A 21,096-nucleotide genomic window follows, 5' to 3' on the forward strand; every position below is an offset into this window, starting at 1 on the left:
TGTTTTTTATGTTTTGAAATGCAGGGTCTATTTCCTCCTGCGATGCCTTCCTCAACGTCTTTCAGGCCCGCGGGCTGCGGCCAGAGGTGATCTGCCCATGTGCAAGTTCCTCCGAGGCCATGACCGTCGCCATCCGCAGGTACACTCATGACATTTCAGCAACTTCAACAAGACTACTTTTACCCACTATTATTGTACTGCACACATACTGCACAGTATGCACTGAACACTGCTTACTTTTTAAAAAAAAAAATTATGTAATGCAGTCCAGTTGTCATCTCAGAAATGTAAATGTATTTGCATTTGAATTTGCATAAGGTAGTATCCTATTCCAAACAAAACTCAAATCCATGTTGAATGATGGTGTGTGTTTGTGTGTGTTCAGGCCTCCAGAGATGGGCGTTCCTCCTCCGGGGAAGGCAGTGCTGTCCATGAGTGGTCTGAGTTATGGGGTGATTCGAGTAGACACCGAGGAGAAGCTCTCTGTGCTCACTGTCCAGGATGTAGGACAGGTCATGCCTGGAGGTGAGACCTGCTTGACTCTCACTGATGGATGGACTGATCCATAGACTGATGAGTAGTGTGATGGATGAACTGTAGATAAATGCTTCACTTTTTAGCATTCTATTATTCAGATTTTTTAATTCTTCTTGGGTACTAATGTAATGTGTGTGTGTGTGTGTAGCGCTGGTGTGTGTGATCCGGGTTGAAGGCACGCCGTACCTGTGTCGAATGGATGAGGTTGGAGAAATCTGTATGAGCTCCAGCAGTACAGGAATCTCCTACTTTGGTCTGCCAGGCATGACCAAGAATGTCTTTGAGGTTAGTGTGGAGAAACAAAAGGTCTAAGGATTTTTAAACATTTCATGTTTTTCTTGATTTCAGTTAAACGTGCAGCCCTTGTGGTAGCGATTTTGATTAACTTCAATCTCAAAACGCAAATCTTCGAACCTGTCAAAGATTCATTCTAATTCATCCAGAGGGATTTCTTTAGGATACATTATACACTACTTTGTGTATTTTGCATCTTTTTGAGTGAGTCGTTGAATTATTCACTCGTTAAAATCATTAATTTCTGACGGGCAGTCTTATTTTTATACTTTATTGAAATTTCTGAGCCTATAAATCAACTAAATGACTCTAGAAAGACATCATTAGCATTTTCCCCACAACAATATAGATGAATTATATTATTTTGTCAGCTTCTGGCATAACTTTATAAAAGCTATAAAAAAAGCATCAATAATAATGAATGATAACTGTTTGTTCACTGAAGAGTTCACAAATAAAATCATCACTGCAAAGCTTTTAGAGTTATGTGCTATCATCTTGTTTAAAAGTTTTTGATGCTCACTATCAGAAGACCTAAAAAAGTAATTAAAATAAGGACTTGATAACATTGTAAACTCGACTGAAATTGATCAGTTGTATTGCATTCTTTCAGACCATTCCAGTCACGTCATCAGGAGCTCCCATCAGTGACAGACCCTTCACACGCACATCTCTCCTGGGCTTCATCGGGCCGGTGGGTTCAGTTGTCTGAAGCCAAAACTATCCTTTTGGAAGCTGCATAACTCTTCCATGTCTTACATATTAACATGTGGGGTTCATCTTTTCTGGATTGGGTTTGTTTCTGGTATTACAGGATAATCTGGTGTTTGTTGTGGGAAAGATGGACGGACTGATGGTGGTGAGTGGACGGAGACATAACGCAGATGATGTGGTGGCCACAGCACTGGCCGTGGAGCCCATGAAGTTTGTGTACAGAGGAAGGTAATTCAGCTGGCATTTACTCTTCACTTGAGATGAGTGTGTATCTCTGCTCAGACTGAAGTTCGCATCTCTGTTCTCTTTCAGGATTGCGGTTTTCTCTGTATCAGTGCTGCATGATGAACGCATTGTTGTGGTGGCAGAACAGAGACCTGACGGCTCCGAGGAGGACAGCTTCCAGTGGATGAGTCGTGTGCTGCAGGTGAACACAAATACGCACAACAAGTATTCATATCAGAAGCTATGGTATCTATTTGAAAAGGTTTTGAAAATGCAGCAATTTATGTGGATCATACTTCTATTTGGAAAATGCAGAAACCTGTATAAAGTGAAAATAACAACAAACCTGCATTTTAACATGAATATTTTACTGATGACTTTACTTTTTTTCTAAAATTCTAAAAAAGCTATAATAAAGAATGAGTAGGTGTGTCCGAAGCTTTTACTTATAATGTGCACAAAACAGTACTCACACACACACCCATGCATATTTTCTTAACCACTTTCTGTCTTACTCTTAGGCTATCGACAGCATCCATCAGGTGGGAGTGTACTGTCTGGCTCTGGTGCCAGCTAACACGCTCCCCAAAGCTCCTCTGGGCGGCATCCACATCTCAGAAACCAAACAGCGCTTCCTAGAGGGAGCCCTGCACCCCTGCAACGTCCTCATGTGCCCTCATACCTGTGTCACCAACCTGCCCAAACCTAGACAGAAGCAGCCGGGTACAGGTGAGTCCTGCGTGTGTTGGGTGGTTGCTTTTTTTTTTTTTGATTGGTGTGGTATATTTTGCATATCACATGACCCATTGCCTCTATTGTTTCAGAGGTGGGTCCTGCTTCCATGATAGTCGGAAACCTAGTGGCAGGAAAGAGGATTGCACAGGCCTGTGGGAGAGATGTTTCACAGCTGGAAGACAATGATCAGGTAAAGATCAATCCTGTTTTCACTCTCTTAATCCACAGAGGTCAGTGGTGAAAAAGAAGTACACTTTAGCATACTTTAAAAAAAGAGTAATTCTTATTTAAATATTATATTTTAAGAGAATATACTTAAATGTGAACTGAATGTAATGTTTTCGGACACTTAACTGCATGTTACTTGTATTTAAATGAAAATGTATTATAGTTTAAATTTATATTAAATGCAAGTAGCTGAAATTTAGAGTGCTTGTTTGACCCACTTAAGTACTTTACATGTAATTTCATAATTAATAGTCTTTGAAATATGGTTAAAGTACTGCTGAATGTGCTGTTAAAGCATTTATGGTAAAATACAATATACTTAAATGTCATAAATATATTTTAATTGCACAGTTGTAATGATGTGGAAGTTGCAGTTCAGTACATTTAAAAAATATTAACTTTAAATGTAGTATTGAATAACAAACTACAGATAAATTATAATTAATTACATTACATGGGCTTTAGTATGTTAGTCAACACATCAAAATAAGTGTACTTCTTTAAAGTACAACAAAAGATGATTAAAATATGGTTAAGGTAAAACTTTTAATTTTGCACTTTTTAAAAGTGTACTTAAGTGTGTTAAGAAACACAGTCATGAAAATGTGCCTTCTTTAAAGATTTTTATTTAATTAATATTATAATATGTGCAAGTACAATTTACTTCTAAGATCTGAATAGAATACAATTAAGTGCACTTCTTTATCACACTGCTTCATCTTGAAGTATACTGTTTTCTGCATGTATCGTCTCTTCTCTCGTAGTTCCTGTATATGCAGGATGTTCTGCAGTGGAGAGCTCAGGCCACACCAGATCACCCTCTGTTTCTGCTGCTCAACGCCAAGGTACAAATCTCATCATCCCAGTATTTAGAGTAAGATTGTGTATATTTACTGTCATCTTATGTCTTTTTAATTTTTTTTTTCAGGGCACTGTGGCCAACACAGCCTCCTGTGTACAGCTGCACAAGCGGGCAGAGCGTGTGGCCATAGCGCTGATGGAAAGAGGTCGACTTAACGCTGGAGATCATGTAGCACTCGTTTATCCTCCTGGTAAGACAAAAAGAGACTTATATTACTGTGGTATAATAAAGAGTGTTCAGCTCTCAGGTTTGTGGGACTCAGTTCCTCTCTGTCTTCCTTCTTTGCAGGTATTGATCTGATCGCCACTTTCTATGGCTGTCTGTACGCCGGCTGTGTTCCAGTCACCGTCAGGCCTCCACACCCACAGAACTTAACCACAACCCTGCCAACCGTTAAAATGATTGTTGAGGTAACTTCATTCTCTGAGTGCAGCACATGCTGTTTACTATAGCCATTAAACAGAAACACTAGCTCCCCCTTGTGACCATTTGTGTGTGTGTGTGTGTGTGTGTGTGTGTGTGTGTGTGTGTGTGTGTGTGCGTGTGTGTATATATACTGTAAAAATTGTTGCTCATTGTCATTGTTGCTCGTAAGGTGTTTTGTTTTATTTTATTTTAATAAATATCAAATCAAGTGTTACTGCAAACAGATAATGCTAGTACCATTTGTTGCAGTTTATTTAACCAAGTGGTCCAACATTTTATATAAAAAATAACAAGATTCTTTTCATGAAGTGTGAAGAATATACTTTTTGGGACCACAGTAGATTAATTATATTAGATTCTATATGTAGATCATACAGTGTGTGTGTGTATTAACTAATATATGTTAAGAATTATTATTTTAGCCTTAAGCCAGTGTCTGATTGATTAAATACTATCTTGTATTCCCTGTTGTAACTTGTCTATCCTGTTGCATGTGTTTAACAGGTCAGTAAGTCTGTATGTATTCTGACAACTCAAGCAATAATGAAACTACTGAAATCCAAAGAGGCAGCGGCTGCTGTAGATATTAAAACATGGCCATTGATACTGGACACAGGTAAAGACATCATTTACACCTTTTTTACTATTTTATCATTGCAATCCTTTGTAATGTGGTCCTTTGTGTTCCTGTGGCTCAGTGGTAGAGCATTGTGTTAGCAGCGCAAAAGGTTGTGGGTTCGATTCCCAGGGCTTTCGATACTACGCTTTGGATAAAAGTGCCTGCTAAATGCATAAATGTAAATGTAAAACAAATGATAAATTATGTTTATTCATTCCATTCAGATGATCTCCCAAGAAAGAGAATTCCTCAGATCTACAAACCTCCCACCCCAGAGATGCTCGCCTACCTGGACTTCAGTGTTTCTACCACAGGAATCCTTGCTGGGGTCAAGGTGCTGTCTAACCCATCATTCAAGCTCCAGTAACTCATTCGTTTAAAAATGTGGGATTGACATTTCTAACACTGTGTGTTTCTCGCAGATGTCCCATGCTGCCACCAGTGCCTTGTGTCGCTCTATTAAGCTGCAGTGTGAGCTGTACCCCTCTCGACAGATCGCCATCTGTCTGGACCCCTACTGTGGCCTGGGCTTTGCCCTCTGGTGTCTCTGCAGGTGAGAGACAGTTCACACATTGGATACTGTGATACTATATTTATTTATGTGATGCAAAGTAATGCAAATGATGTTTGTGTTTGCAGTGTGTACTCAGGCCACCAGTCTATTCTGGTTCCTCCTCTGGAGCTGGAGACCAATCCGTCTCTGTGGCTTTCTGCTGTCAGTCAGTATAAAGTACGAGTGACGTTCTGTTCTTATTCAGTGATGGAGATGTGTACCAAAGGCCTGGGCTCCCAGACTGAAGCTCTGCGGGTCAGTTACTCCTTCATCATTGTCCATATAATGTTGCATATAGTTTTGTTTTTTGAAAAAAATTATTTTAGCAAGAATATAAGAAGTGACCGTTAAGACATTTATAATGTTACAAAACATTTCAGTTTCAGTTAAATTCATCAAAGAATCCTGGAAAAATGTACCATGGTTTCCACAAAAATATGAAGCAGCACAATTATTTTCAACACTAATAATAATAATAAATGTTTCTTGAGCAGCAAATCAGTATATTAGAATGATTTCTGAAGGATCATGTGATGCTGAAGACGGGAGTAATGATGCTGAAAATTCAGCTTTGTATAACAGGAATAAATTACATTTTACAATATATTTAAATAGAAATCAGTTAATTTAAATTGTAATAAATTTTCACAATATTACTATTTTTACTGTAGTTTTGACCCAATAAATGGTGCTTTGGTGAGCATTTTGTCTTCTTTCTGGAATATTTAAAAATCGAACTGTATTTCACTACCTTCCACTTTCAGTAAACTGGATAAATAAATATTAACTATTCTTATTATCAACGATTACTAAAAGTTTTTGAATTTTGTATTTTTGTATTTTATATCCAGCCATGTTTTTAAATTTTTTATCATCTTAGACTAAGACACATTCTGTGTATCAGCATATTCTAGGATCTCCTGTTTATCTTGCAGTAGCTTTACTTAAATTTGTGAAGGGCATAAGTTGTATTTGTATTTGATTTGTTCCATTGAGTTGAACCCCTATCTGTACACCTGTAGTTACGGAATGTGAATCTGTCGTGTGTACGGACCTGTATGGTGGTGGCTGAAGAACGTCCTCGCATCACACTTACGCAGTCCTTCTCGAAGATCTTCAAAGACCTGGGGCTCTCCTCACGAGCCGTCAGCACCACCTTCGGCTGCAGGGTCAATGTGGCCATTTGTCTTCAGGTGAGTGATGAACTCAAGCTTTTTTTAGGTAGAAATCCTAATGTTTAAAAGACCTGTTCACATTAAGTGTGAAATGTCCGTGACTTTTTATCACAACAAGATATTAAAACAAACTAATGCACCCAAAATCTCTTCACACCAAAAGCTAAATATAGTACATTTTAGCAATGAGATGTATTTTACATTACATCACATACATTAGCATTTTTGTCCTCAGGTATGTAACATTTTTGAAATTTAATATCACGCTTGGTGTAAAAAAAAAAAAAAAAAAAAAAAACAAAGAAAAAAAAAAAACTTTTTTTAATGCAGTTTTGTGTCGCCTTGTCGCATTGCTCTTTCTGTGAACAGGCCTTTATCTGCTGTTATTGTTTTAAAATAATTTTCTGCACCCTTATGCTCTGTTCACTGGCGCGGATGCTTGTCTGTAACTGTATGTACAGTAAATGTATCTGTTTGTGTATTAAACGTACGCCTGTGTTTGTCTGCTGCTCCATGCCCTCGTCAGCCCAACAGGCTGGGCAAGTTGGCTGAGCAGGTACTGTGACCCAGATGGGGACCACAGGGGTGCTAGTAGGGGGCTTTCCAGGACGCTTGTAAAGGCTCTGCTTTTCATGTGTGTGTGTGTGTGTGTGTGTGTGTGTGTGTGTGTGTGTGTGTGTGTGTGTGTGTGTGTGTGTGTGTGTGTGTGTGTGTGTGTGTGTGAAATGCTCATGTGCATGACATAAAGAATGCTTTGCTTCCAGTCTCTATCTAATAATTAGTATTATATTATATTATACTATATATGAAGTAAATATATATATATATATATATATATATATATATATATATATATATATATATATATATATATATATATATATATATATATAATATTATATTATATTATATTATATTATATATAAATACAGCACCACTGCATACAGTACATGTTTTTTTTTTCAGAATATAAAACACACTACCATTCAAAGGTTTGAGGTTGGTAAGAATTGTTTTTTTTTCGTAAGTTTTTTTCTTAAGGTTTTTTTTTCATAAGTATCTTATGCTCAACAAGATTATGAACAATATTGTGAAATATTTTTTCAACTTAAAGTAACTTTTGTTATATTTTAATATTTTTAAAATGTAATTTATTCCTGTGATCAAAGCTGAATTTTCAGCATCATTACTCCAGTCTTCAGTGTCACATGATCACTCAGTAATCATTCTAATATGATGATTTGCTGCTCATGAAACATTTACTGTTATTAACTATGTTGAAAATAGTTGAGCTTCTTAATATTTTTTGTGGAAAACATGATACATTTTTCTAGTTTTTTTAAGAAACATTAAGTAATATGAAGTTCAATACATGCATTTATTTGAGATAGAAATCTTTTGTGTAATTGTAATTATCTTTTTTGACTAGGTTTTGCTCAGAAGTATTACTTTAAAAAAGAAAAGAAAAATCTTACTGACCCTAAACATTTAAACAGTAGTGTATAATTTATGATATATTCGCACACAGCTAATCACATTAAAAAATTCTCATTTATCAAAGACAGATTTTGCAGGTGGGACTGCAGCACAGGGACTGTGACAGGTTACCCTGGCACAATGTTTATCATTTATTTATTTTTTAAAGAGTTTTGCTATTTATTATTATTCATAGTGACAGTGTCTCATTTACTCTGACACATGTATACATATGCCTGCTCTGCTTTTCACAGCTTTCGTGCTTTGCTCTGCACTTGCTGTAAATCTACTCTAGGCTGTGCCAATGCAATGCTTGTAGCTGTGCATATAGAGTAGACTCACTTATATACTGTACGAGCTGTGTTTGCAGTACAGGGGTTACATTCAGGAGCCAGGCCATTGTAACTGCTGTAATGCCTCATTCTGTCCTATAATGCTTTACAGTAAGACACAATAAGAGTAAGATGTTTTACAAGAACTAAGAGGAAAAATAAGTTTTTAAGGTGTCTGATGTACGTTAAAGGAAGAAAAATATATTTAAAGGAATGGTTCACCAAAAAATGAAAATTCACCCTCATGTTGTTCCAAACCTTAATGATTTTTTTTTTCTTTATCTGTGGAACATAATAGAATATATTTTGAAGAATGTTAGTAACCAAATAGTTTCAGTTTTGTCCATAATGGAGGTTAATGGGAACCGAAACTGTTCATAAAAACAGTCATACAGTAGTAAATGATGACAGAATTTTCATTTTGGGGTGAATTATCCCTTTGAATAAATTTATAATGTAAAGTCTCTATTAAGTCTGTCTGTTTTGAAGGTAAAGTGTGTCATTTCTTAATTTTGCTGAAAATATATTGACTGTTTTCAAACAGGTTGCCCCAATCTGGCATTTGTCAGACGAACAGAAACTTAGACTGGTCAAATAAACAAAAGAGCTTGCCTTTATAGCACCACAGAGCTACTAGCCTGACATGCAAATCGTTTATAGTTGTCTCAGCATATTAAGAAAGTATAACAAAAAAACAAAACAAAACAAAACAAAACAAAACAAAATATACACTTTGCCTTTAAGAATTCATGTTCATTTTGATAAAGTTTTTTGAGAAGGTGCTATATGTCACCGCCGGTATATATTAACACAGTACATGTGTTAGTGCCTAAAGGTGGATCAGCAGTATGAACACAGAATCTGTGGGGGCAGATATATTACATACTTCCAGTGATCCGGCTGTTCTTTGTTTCTAGGGCACCCATGGGCCAGATCCCACCACAGTATATCTAGACATGAGGGCCCTGCGGCATGACAGGTGCTATATCAAACACTTCTGATTTTCATAATGTATATATTGTATATACCAATGTCAATTCATATTCAATTATTTATTAACTAATATGTAAATCATTTTTGTCTTGTAATTAGAAAAGTTCAGTTATATCTGATCTGTTTTTTTTTTGTGTGTGTTATTTTTTTACATTGCTCAGGGTTCGATTAGTCGAGAGAGGCTCACCGCACAGTCTGCCACTGATGGAATCTGGGAAGGTGAGATATATATTCATATTTCATAAATAATAAATATGCTACTGGTAAAAGATTGGAATAATTAAGATCTTTTTGATGTTTTTGAAAAAAAGTCTGTTATTCTCACCAAGGCTGCACTTATTTGATGCAACATACAATAAATACAGTAATAATATGAAATATTATTACAATCAAAAATAACTTTATTTTTTATTTTTATTTGAATATATTTTAAAATGTAATTTATTCCTGTGATGGCAAAGCTGAATTTCCAGCAGCCATTATTCTACCCTAGGAATAAAAGATTTTATTTTTCTATTTTACTTGAATGGTAGTGTGTCCTGGTTTCCACAACTGATAATAATAAGAAATGTTTCTTGAGCAGCAAATCAGCATATCAGAATGATTTCCGAAGGATCATGTGACACTGAAGATTGGAGTAATGATGCTGAAATTTCAGCTTTGCATCACAGGAATAAATTACATTAAAAAAATACATTAAAACAGAAAACAGTTTCTGTAAATTGTAATAATAGTTCACAATATTTCTGTTTGATCAAATAAATGCAGCCTTGGTGCGCATAAGAGACTTCTTTCAAAATCATAAAAAAATCCTAATTAATCCAAAAAAAAAAATGTAATTAAAAATATATATTATATATTATATTATATATTTTTCAACACACAGATTCTGCCTGGGGTAAAGGTTATAATTGCCAACACAGAGACCAAAGGCCCTCTAGGAGATTCTCATTTGGGAGAAGTGAGTTTCAAATATGAAAGCGAGTGTTATAAACCACATCTGACCTCCAAAATAAGTAGTGTTACCAGCAGAGCCTGGTACATTATCTCTGCATTTTATATTTTCATGTGTAGTGAGTTGATGGGACTGTATTTAAAAACAGATTTGGGTGAGCAGCCCCCATAATGCCACAGGATACTATACGGTTTATGGGGAAGAGGCGTTGCACGCTGACCACTTCAGCACCAGACTGAGCTTTGGTGACACCCAGACAGTTTGGGCTCGCACTGGCTATCTTGGCTTCCTGCGTCGCACAGAACTTACAGATGCCAGTGGAGGTACTGTATGCATGAGATGAAACCCCATTAAACACATTAGTGTCCCATTTCAAGATATTTCTGAAACGACTTTTCAATTTAAAATCACATTCAAAAAAAAGCTTCAATGAACACCCTGAAGCTAATAACTGAATTTTGTATTTAGTTGAAGTATTTGTCTATTCATTTTTTGCTGTGTATTCATATCAGACATAACAAGAAAAAATCAGTTGTGCTGTCTAATGAATCATTTGTTTTTGCACATTATTCTAGAGCGGCATGATGCCTTGTACGTGGTTGGTTCTCTAGATGAGACTCTTGAGCTGCGAGGAATGCGTTACCATCCCATTGATATTGAAACATCTGTCATACGGTCACACAAGAGCATTGCAGAGTGGTAAGCAATATTTTTAAAATGTTTTCTTTGTACCTCACTGAAGCAGATTTTAATGGATACACGTTTTATTTAAATCTTTACTCAACTGTAATATAAAGTCTCCTTTTAACTGTTTATAACAACTGAACTTTTGATCATTTTCATTGTTCAGTGCATCCATGACCCCAGCTTAAAAATTACTATTCTTAATCAGTATCTTTGAAAACATCTACTGTAAACATGTAGACATTGTTTAGTTTCCAGAATTTCCAGAAGTATTAAAGGAAATCTTGAGTTAAATAAATAAATAAATTAGAATCTGTGGCATGCTGTCGGTTATCTTATTTCCTGGAACATACAGGAAGTTGTGGTATTTTTGTGATCTGATAGTTCCAAGACAATGACTACATGACTATAATTATTGTTGACCAGTCCAACACGCAAACGGACCAGCTCTAGCATTGATAACGCAATATACTTTAAAAAATAGCTTATACTTTGTGCAAACTGAATGTAATGTTTTTGGACACTTAATTACATGTTAATTGCAATTAAATTAAAATATATTACATTATAGTTTACATATATATATATATATATATATATATATATATATATATATATATAGTTTACATTTATAATAAATGCAATTAGCTTAACTTTAGAGTGCTTTGTTGGCCCAACTGAGGAAGACTGAAATACATCTTTATATGTAATTTCAGAATTATCGCTGTTATCTTTGAAATATGGTTAAATGTGCTATTGAATGTACTGACAACAATTATGGTAAACAAAAATATACTTTATTGTCATTTCCATTGAAACTAATGTATTTAAATGTATTAATTACACATTTGTCCTGAAGAAGTTCCAGTTTATTATATTTTAAATCTATTAACTTTAATTGTAATACTGAATAACACACTACAGTTAAAATAAGTACTTTGCATGTGCTTTAGTATGTTAGTCAATGCATCAAAAGTAAAACTTTTAATTTGACATTATTACAAAGGGCACTTTTTAAATGTGCACTTAGTGTGTTAAGAAATTCAACAATAATGAAAATTTAATTATAAATTCATTAATATTACCTTCAATTTCATTAATATTATCTGCATGTACAGTTTTTTTCTCCCACTACAAGTGCACATCAATACAATTATGTGCACTTCTTTTTCACAAGGACTGGCCTGCTCACTGTCATCATCAAATAAAATATAAAGACAAACAAATTCATAAAACTGGAAGCATTCCTTTAAAACTTCCTGCAGACTGTGTTTTCCATATGAATATCTTGCTCTATAAGATGTTTTATTTAAGCATTCGTCTCATACGTTTCCAACAGTGACATTAGGGACTCACAGTCCATCCTTCGGACGCTGCTGAAATGACCATTTCTCACGCCGGAAGATCCCGGACGCTGCTGGTAACAGCCGATCTGAAAATGGACAGGACAACAATTTTTAGTGTGAACACTTGGAACATTTCTATAATTTTGCCGCCCATTCTAAGTTTTCAGAACAGTACATTGACACCGGTTGGCTTTGTCGAATGCGCTCAGCGGCAACAGTCAACAAACATCCTGTGCTGGCTGGGGACTTTAACACTTTAAGTTACACTAAAGTGCAAGAGAACTTGGTCCGCCCACTCAGAAGCCAATGTGACTGGGAATTTCTTAAGCCGAACAAGCTACGGATACAATACTCTATAAGGAAATCAGAAACCTTGGGTGGACAGTACAATCCGTTTTGCAGCAGTAAACAAACGCACTGCTGCTTACAACGCCGGTCAAGTATTGACTCGACATGTGGCTGTTCCACCATCGTGCCTTTGGAAAAAAATTTTTCCGTCGATGGCTGACGAGCGTAAACCACTTTTCTACGGCCGCTTTGAAAGCAACTGAGCAGCGCGAGTTGCCGAATCATTAATCCACCGTGTCTGAGGACGAGGTTGTCGGAGGGTCTAAAGCGAGTGAATGTCAGGGAAAGCAGCCGGACTACAAGTGCCACATGGACTGAGTTCTTGCAATCTACAAATCATTTTTAATTCTGGCTACAATCGGGGTTCCCACCTCCTTCAAAACAATCTGTCATCACCCTGTGCCCTAAGAACAATAACCCCTCTTGCCTGAAATGACTATCGTCCAGTTGGCCCTCACAATCAATAGTCCCTGAAGGCTTTGAGGGACTGGTTCAACTTCATGCAGCTCCTCCATCCCGGATACTTTGGACCCTCTTCAGTTTGCTTATCGCCCCAACAGATCCCCTGATGATGCCATCTCTCACATCCTGCACTCTTACTCCTCACACACATGACAAGCAAATAACAGGAAAACTATGTAAGGGCACGACTAGCAGCTCACTACATAGTCCCATCACGCTAGCTTCTAAACTCATGGACCTCGGCCTGAATTCTTCACTGTGCAAACTGGACTTTTCCTCACGCACCGGCAGACCTCAAGTGGTTTTCACCTAACTAGAACTCCACACCCGAACATAGGAGCCCCACAGGGCTGTGTCCTGAGTCCCACTGGACATGGCTGATGATACTGTGGTTCTGGGCCTCATTTCCAACAATAATGAGACCGCATACTGGATGAGTAGAGAAATTAACACATGTGCATTCTCAGACAGCCCTATACTACTCTAATGATAACCCCTGTGGAATGTAGCAGCTTCAAGTACCTAAACATCTCCGAGGACCTGACTTGGACTACACACATTCAAAACACAGGTTAATAAAGCCAGGCAAAAGACTGTACTCTGAGACAGCTGAGAAAATTCAGGGTTTCAACCTGCAATCCTGAAAACTTCTATTCAGGGGCCATTGAAAGTGTATTGACTCACAGTGTGGTATGGGAACAGCTCCAGTCCCCCTCTCTGCATCTACCTCAAACGCTGCAAAAGAACAGATCTCACCTCAGGGTCTGCTCTCCCCTCTCTGCATCTACCTCAAACGCTGCAAAAGCAGAGCTGTTAAAATAATCAGGACTCCATTCACCCCAGTAACCCATCTTTTCACTTTGCTGCCATCTGGTAAGCGTTTCCGTAGCCTGATGTCAAAAAACTGAGAGACTTAGGAGGAGTTTCTTCCCCCAGGCCATCAGGCTCCTAAACTCAAAACCAGCCTCTTAACATCTTCATGTCTCCACTTAATATTCACTTTATCAGTAAGATATTCATCATTCACTACCTCACATTGACATACTGAAAGTGTCAACCTGTTTGCACATTTGCCTCTTGTACATTTTTAAGACTACAGTTTACTTTCATGCACATTATTTTCCACTATATATTTAATTCTACAGTTACATCTCTTTATATATTTTATATTTTATTCTTATTTTTTTATTGTTTACTTTTATTTCATTCTTTCATAGCTATATTTATGTAATATTTTCATCTGTGTTGTATTCTTTAATAATTGCATGTCCATGGAGCGTACCTGACTCACATTTCACTGCTGGTTATATATGCTCTATATAATTGTGTATGTGACAAATAAAAAATCTTGAATCCAGTTTGTGTTTGATTTGCTTTTCCCGACAGCCATGTTTTACAGTGTAGATATTCAGCTTTTCTTAATTAAATACAGCTTTCATCTCCTCACTCTCTCCTCAGTGCTGTGTTCACGTGGACGAATCTCTTGGTGGTGGTCGTGGAGCTTGAGGGGTCAGAACAGGAAGCCCTGGATCTGGTTGCCCTGGTGACCAACGTGGTTCTGGAAGAGCACTATCTCATAGTGGGGGTCGTTGTGGTGGTGGATCCTGGAGTCATTCCTATCAACTCCAGAGGGGAGAAGCAGCGTATGCACTTGCGGGACGGCTTCCTCGCCGACCAGCTGGACCCTATATATGTGGCCTACAACATGTGAGAATGTGTAACATGGAGGAACCAGATGCCAGAAGAATCTGCATATGCAAATTTACAATGGAAGCATTGGGGGATGTTCGGACAGGCTCGCCTCTTCCTCCGCAAACATGAAGAGTCCTTGATGGAGCTATGCAGTTTATTTTTTATATCAAACTGTCAGAATGCCTTGCAAATAAAACTCTGATTCAGTGGTCAGGGCAATTGACTTGATTTCATCTCCTCTTTTCTTGTGTGACACAATTGCGGGTTCAGTTCTTATTCAAGCACACCTGTTCTGCACATATGACACATGCGTGTTGAATGTTCCCTGTGTGTGAGGAGGACCAGCCCAAAAGGGCAGAGGAGTGCCTGATGTCAAAAACAGGAACCATTTTTGTTTGGTTTGTTCTATCTTTACATCAACATGCAAATCCAAATGGCAATAAGGAAATGGATATCTGAATCTTTGTTTGCAAGAAAGCAGTACTGAAGGTGTACTGTGGAAATGCTGCTCCATAAATTCACAAGCTTATGCATTCCCAGCTAGTGTTTCAACATGGGCCTTAAAAATTTTCCATATGCCTGTGGACTGCCCCCCCCCCCCCACCATTGTTCATTAAAAAGTTTCATTCATGTGTGAGCTTTTAGACTGTCCAGGACAGGAATCAGGGTAATAACAGTGAATAGATGAAGAGATTTATTCAGGTAACCAAGTCCCAGTCTGAAAAATAATTCTACTCGAATTTACATTATATACAACATTTCAGGTTTGAGCTATTTTTTACAGTATGACATCACCATTCATGACTGGATAATCTTATATTCCTGCAGATGAATGTATGAAGGTGACACTTTTAGTCTCCTGCATATTACTGATTAAAAAGAAAGTAGCCTTTTTCATTAATTCATTAAAACATACCAAACAGCTGGGAACGTTATTTCAGGAAAAAATGACCACTGCAAGTGAGGGCTTTTATTCTTCTTTTCATTACTGTTATTAAGTGTGATATTTGCTTGGATTTTCCAGAAGCACTGTACACTGCATTGAACAGCACTGTAATGACCACTTCTAACAATGCTTGCTTTCTTTTATTGTGTTCATTACGTAAAGGACAGGCAGTACGCCTGCTGTAATTATGTACAGAATTTGTGTAATAAGTTATTATTGGGACACCAGAAAACTACAGATACTACAAATCAAAGCTTCATTTCTTGATCAAACAGAAAGGGGAATGGCATGAGACACTATTCATGTAATATTTTATATTGCAGTAGGCTCAAGGGGTGGTTTTGCTGCAAGGATTGTAAAGCACATACAGCATCTGTATCGCAGGATGGTTGTGTGACTGTGAGTGTTCAATTTTTGCAGTTTTGTCATTTAGTGAATATTTGGTTGAAACAGTTTTTGACTTCTGTTAATATTTCTTAATAAAAACCATACATTTAAATGACTGACACTGAACATTTTTAATTCTAAAGTGATGTTTAATGCACATCTTGCAGACAATTTTATCCAAAGAAACTTACATTGCATTTAAGATAAACATTTTATTACATTCACTTCCAGGGACTTGAACCAATGACCCTGGCACTGCTAATGCCATGCTCTACTGTTTCTACAAGAATGCCCAGTATGGAATAATAAAAATGTTGCATTTAAAGGATAACTAGACTCACAATTATGAAAACATGATAATAAAGGTTTAAGAATTTCCAGTATGCATGCTAGCAGTACTAAACAGATACAGATATGGAACCTTAGTCAGTATAGTTTCAACATATTTCAAGAGATGTATTCTTCTATTTTTTCTAAAAGCTTTGTTGCAATATCCAATGCACTTCTGGCATTATTAACACCAAATTGCTTGTTTGGAATGTGAGGAAATTGGTGATAGTTCGGATACTGAGTTTTTTTGCCATCAACACCAAGTTCAGTCAGTTGCCTCACAGTGCTTGGTAAAGAAGCCAACTGTGAGCTCAAATGGGACACCTGTTGAGCAAGGCTAGTTATTGAGCAGTTGTTGGGCTGGTGTCCACTTCCCCTGTACATCGCTGCTATCAGGGCTTTTTCCACAGCCTGATGCACTTTAAACAGACACCACTCTGAGCTTTCTCCTCCAGTATCATTGTGAGCTGCTCTGATGTCACATTGAGCCTGTTCATACCAGCGTTTTGCCTCCTCTCTGTTTGGCCTTGGAGCTTCTCTGTGGTATGACCAGAAGTTATAGTGCCTTCTAGAATAGTTCTGATAAAACCTCTCACGTCCCCGCCTGTGGCTTCGTGCCTCTGTGTTCCACGTATCATAGAAACCTCTAAAGTCTCTCCAATTTGAGGATGTGCTCTGTGTAGTTTTCCCTTGTTGTAGTTCCTCAATTCTGTTTTGCAGGTATTTAAACGCCTCTGTGGCAAGTACTTCATTGCGAGGGTTCTTGTCTGGATGCCAGCGGAGGTAGAGACGCTTAAGGGCTTTTTGCTTGTCCTCGCTTGACATCTTCCAGATTTCGTTTAAGCTTTGGTCAATTTCTCTTTTGATCTCTTCTAATGTCTCAGGAAAGACTGTTTTGGGTGGAGGCTTGGATGTCAAAAGAAATTCTATATCTGTGCAAGTGGACCCTTTTGACACAGTTGCCTTTGTTTCCCTTTTAAATTGGTAAAGGTCAAGAGAGCTTACATCAATAAAGTCATCGCTGCCAACTTGAATTTTATATCTACCAGGAAATTGTCTTGCTTGTCCCAGTGGATCATCCACTTGCTCGATAACAATGGCATAGAAATATTCACCGGAATCGTCCTTGCTGAAGCCAACATACTCTCCACTTTCAAAGTTGTTGAGGAAGTTCATATCAAGGCAGTCATGCCATTCTTCAGGTATATGGCATCCAGGTTTTGGTAAGGCACCGTGTCCTTCCTCCTTTTGGCCACTGCTATGAATGCCATACTTTGCTAAGGTTTTCTCAACATCCTCCATGTTATCACATAGCAAAAGTTGTCCAAGGACTAGAAGGCTCAATGTGGTCAGACAGTTCTTTAGAAGAGCATTGATTTCTTTAGTAAGACACATATTAATTTCATTTACTACTTTGTGTGCCATGTCATCATTGTGTTTTAAGTAGAAACTGCATCCATTTTGCTGTTTTTTCACATAAACATCTGTTTCAGCTCTACTACCCTCAAGTGGCTCCAGGTTTAACAGAAGCTCAGTTTGAAGAGTTTTGCAACAGATAATTTGAATTTTAGAAAAGATTTCTTCACACTTTTCTGCAGCTTCAGACTGTGAAACACTGCCTTTGCTCTCTTCTCTGATTAGGCAGACTAGTCCATGAAGAAATGCAGCAGAAGACAAGTGCTTGTCAAACCAGCCACTAAATTCACACCCTTCATAATCGCAATATTGGACACTTGTTTCCTCCAGGTTTTCAGAAATTACATCCGAGAGAAATTTGGGGCGAACATGCTCAGGAAGGAACTGCAACAATGTTTGATGTTCATAGTGATCATTTCCAAGATGACAACAATTAAATTTTTCAAGCAGTTTCAGCTTGGTTTCCAGAGGTCCCTCGAGTCTTTCAGCCTGAAAGAAGGTGTCATTGAAAAACAAAGTGCGGGAATCATAGATTTTCCCATCTGTTGATGGAAGATAAAGCTTGTTGTTTGGGAAAAAAAGGGTTTTGTTCTGTTTCTTTTTCAACAGGCCAAACAGCTGTTGTACAACACGCTTCACAGTTTTCTGCTGATTTGCTTGAAGGCTGTCTTTGTCAGAGCTATCAGAATAGATTTCTTGAAGAACAGTGCTATATTGATCAATGGTAGGTTCTTCCTCTACACCAATTTTCTTGAAGAAGTCTTCAAATTTCATATACTTTGAGGGAATTTTGTACAAGTAAGGCCTAAACTCAAAGGCGTCATGTAGCACAAGTGCTGTCTGTTTGGCCTTCACAAGTGTCGTCTCATTTTCCACCAAAATAATGGGGAGGTCTAAAAACAGAGAGGCATCAAAATCTGTCGACTGTAGGTAGGCATATGATTTACTAAATACATTTTTTCTTGTCTCCAACAATCTGTCTTTCTGGCATGGAGACCTACAGATGTTTTTCAGATTAGCAGCCACTTCTCCAGGGGGTGGAGTCTCCAAGGCTCCAGCATCCTTTATTTTCTTCATGTGATGTGGAGAGCAGTTTTCTAAGGGCAGGATTGGCATAGATGTCCATATCAGATATTGGTGATCACTGTCTCTACCAATAAGTGATCCACTGATTGCAACAACCTCCCTGTCTTGAGCAAAGGCCTTGTGATAATCACAAAGCTCTTGTTGAATTTGCACTGGGAAGATGAATTTAATGTTAGCAAGTCTGTTCAGTAAATCAGACTTTTTATCATTACTCTTTGATAAAACAGTCTTAAACAGGAGTTGTGATCTTTTTTTAAGAACATCTAAAGGAATGTTGCCACTAGTTTCAGATTCAATTTGTTTTGCAAACTGAATGATTTCCTCATCAGACACTTCATGTTTCAATCCAAGTTCATTTAAGAGACAATATGCTTCAAAATGTTTATCTTGGAAAATCTCCCAAAACGTTTTTGGCACAAATCTCTCTTTTGGAAGCATTTCCTTGTAAAGGTGTACACTGTCATCATAGAAGTATGAAGCCACCTGAAGAGAGCCTTGGATGTCTCGAATAACTCTGACATCTTTCAATGCAGAGACAATCCTTTTATCCACTGGTCCAAGTTCCACTAACAACCGCATGAAATCAAGAAGCTTGCCCTCTTTCATCATGTGCACAGTGGGAAGAATAAATTGTACACAGAACTCCAAATCATCTAGAATCTTAATTTTTAGACATTCTGCCAATTCTAAGTTCACCACGGCGTACTTCAGGAAAATACTGTCACATCCATCAACATGGTACAAATTTGGAAAGTAATCCTGATGCTTAGAATTCAGAATATATACCATTCTGTGTAAATCAATCCTTTCCCGTTTTCCAGATATTGACTCAAACAGGGGCAAGGACTTGAGCATCGACACATATTGACTCTTGTTATTGGAATCTCTAATCCCATGTTGTAAGAAGCGCTGAAGATCTATACATTCCTCTTTTGATAGCTCCTCAAACTGTGAATGTGATACATGATGAACCTGCCCTAAAACAGCACTGCTGTCTCCTGTTTGCAGGAGTTCTTGATTCATATTGTGACGGAACTCACGACTGAGATCCTTGAAAAAGACAAGGTCGATTTTCATGAACCCCAGTTTTATGAGAATGGACACTATTTTTTCTTTTTCATAATGAATCACTTTTGATATGTCGTTCATTGTTTCTAAGAAATGTGTGTTATTTTGACTGGGGCAGATGACTGGTAAGATAGGACTGTCATCAAAGTGCTTTTTAATCTCACTAAAGACATTCAGTTTTTCATTTTGGTAGCTTTTCTCTTGATAATCAAAAAAGGTCCACAATGTTTTCAGCCATTTGATTGTCTCTGCATCTGCTTTGTAGAGCTGACACCTTTGATCAGGTAATGACTGCCTTAGCAGTAGTTGGATTTCTGGTTTCAAATAGGTTGCTGCTATGTCAATTGTTATGCCCTTAATAAACTTTCCGTCATGCAGAATTTGGAAATGATCCATGTTGACAACCATATCTGCAAACATCTCCTGATGCCCCCGGAAAAGACTGCTAAATCTTGATATCAGCTTTGGGGATTCAGATTCAAAGACTCTTAACATCTGATCTTCTGTGAGGAGAAGAGGAAGCCCATTGAGGTCTTGGACATTTTTCTCTTTGACATTTTCCAAGCAGAAGCTCAAAAGTTTTGAACATCTTGTTTTGTCTTTAATACATGTTTGGTTGATGGGCAAAGGCAAACCACTAGTTGTCTGGGAAGGATCATTCAGTGATCTTTGCTTCAAGAAATTCATCACTGTTGAAGGACTGATTTCTGCCACATTCACACCAGCCAATTTGAAGTTGCAGTTTATTTCATGCATTTTCCAAGAGTATGGCACTAATTTCATCCCACTGTCATCTAAAATTTCGAAAATTCCATTATGGTCATCAGTTGTGAAATATGGACAATTTTCTGAATGTGGTTCAGACACACTGCGCCAGGTAACTGTGTATTTGTGTATTTTTTTATCTTGTAAACGATGTGATGACTCAACAGGAGCAGCATGTGCCGTGGGTATGACGGGAAGGTCACGTTGGTTGATTGATCTATAGACCTCATGAATCATCTCATGCCAGACTTTGTTTACTTCTGGAGAAATGCATGGAAAGTATTTAAGGCAAGATTTCTCTAGCTCGGACTTTAGGAATACAAGAGCTGTAGGTGTATGTTTCTTCATGTCTGAACAAAGATGTAACAGGAGGTCAGCATAGAGTGGTGAAATTATGTTTTTTTTCAGGAACTGGTTCCACTCAGTCTTCACACTATCACCA

At 37.6% G+C, this 21,096-nt stretch overlaps 1 protein-coding gene across 9 annotated transcripts in view; it reads left to right on the plus strand.

Moving 5' to 3' along the window:
* The window catches only part of dip2a (disco-interacting protein 2 homolog A), a 107,832-nt gene extending 91,727 nt beyond the window's left edge, over positions 1-16,105 (plus strand). For 6 of the 9 annotated variants that reach the window (XM_042763239.1, XM_042763233.1, XM_042763238.1 and 3 more), the window contains 23 exons: positions 25-139; positions 386-525; positions 686-822; positions 1,445-1,525; positions 1,646-1,773; positions 1,858-1,972; positions 2,292-2,499; positions 2,595-2,695; positions 3,498-3,578; positions 3,662-3,785; positions 3,884-4,005; positions 4,526-4,637; positions 4,865-4,974; positions 5,063-5,193; positions 5,280-5,448; positions 6,216-6,386; positions 6,895-6,924; positions 9,094-9,155; positions 9,331-9,388; positions 10,056-10,130; positions 10,273-10,447; positions 10,700-10,823; positions 14,423-16,105. In XM_042763239.1, the coding sequence (XP_042619173.1) occupies positions 25-139; positions 386-525; positions 686-822; positions 1,445-1,525; positions 1,646-1,773; positions 1,858-1,972; positions 2,292-2,499; positions 2,595-2,695; positions 3,498-3,578; positions 3,662-3,785; positions 3,884-4,005; positions 4,526-4,637; positions 4,865-4,974; positions 5,063-5,193; positions 5,280-5,448; positions 6,216-6,386; positions 6,895-6,924; positions 9,094-9,155; positions 9,331-9,388; positions 10,056-10,130; positions 10,273-10,447; positions 10,700-10,823; positions 14,423-14,675 (2,822 nt within the window). In that variant the 3' untranslated portion in view covers positions 14,676-16,105. Of the gene's footprint in view, positions 1-24; positions 140-385; positions 526-685; positions 823-1,444; positions 1,526-1,645; positions 1,778-1,857; positions 1,973-2,291; positions 2,500-2,594; positions 2,696-3,497; positions 3,579-3,661; positions 3,786-3,883; positions 4,006-4,525; positions 4,638-4,864; positions 4,975-5,062; positions 5,194-5,279; positions 5,449-6,215; positions 6,387-6,894; positions 6,925-9,093; positions 9,156-9,330; positions 9,389-10,055; positions 10,131-10,272; positions 10,448-10,699; positions 10,824-14,422 lie in introns of those variants that run through there. The other 3 variants (XM_042763235.1, XM_042763242.1, XM_042763241.1) reach the window with 2 other exon arrangements.
* Positions 16,106-21,096: the final 4,991 nt, after the last annotated feature.

The sequence above is a fragment of the Cyprinus carpio genome, chromosome A9, assembly GCF_018340385.1.
Source record: "Cyprinus carpio isolate SPL01 chromosome A9, ASM1834038v1, whole genome shotgun sequence".
Lineage (NCBI taxonomy): Eukaryota > Metazoa > Chordata > Actinopteri > Cypriniformes > Cyprinidae > Cyprinus > Cyprinus carpio.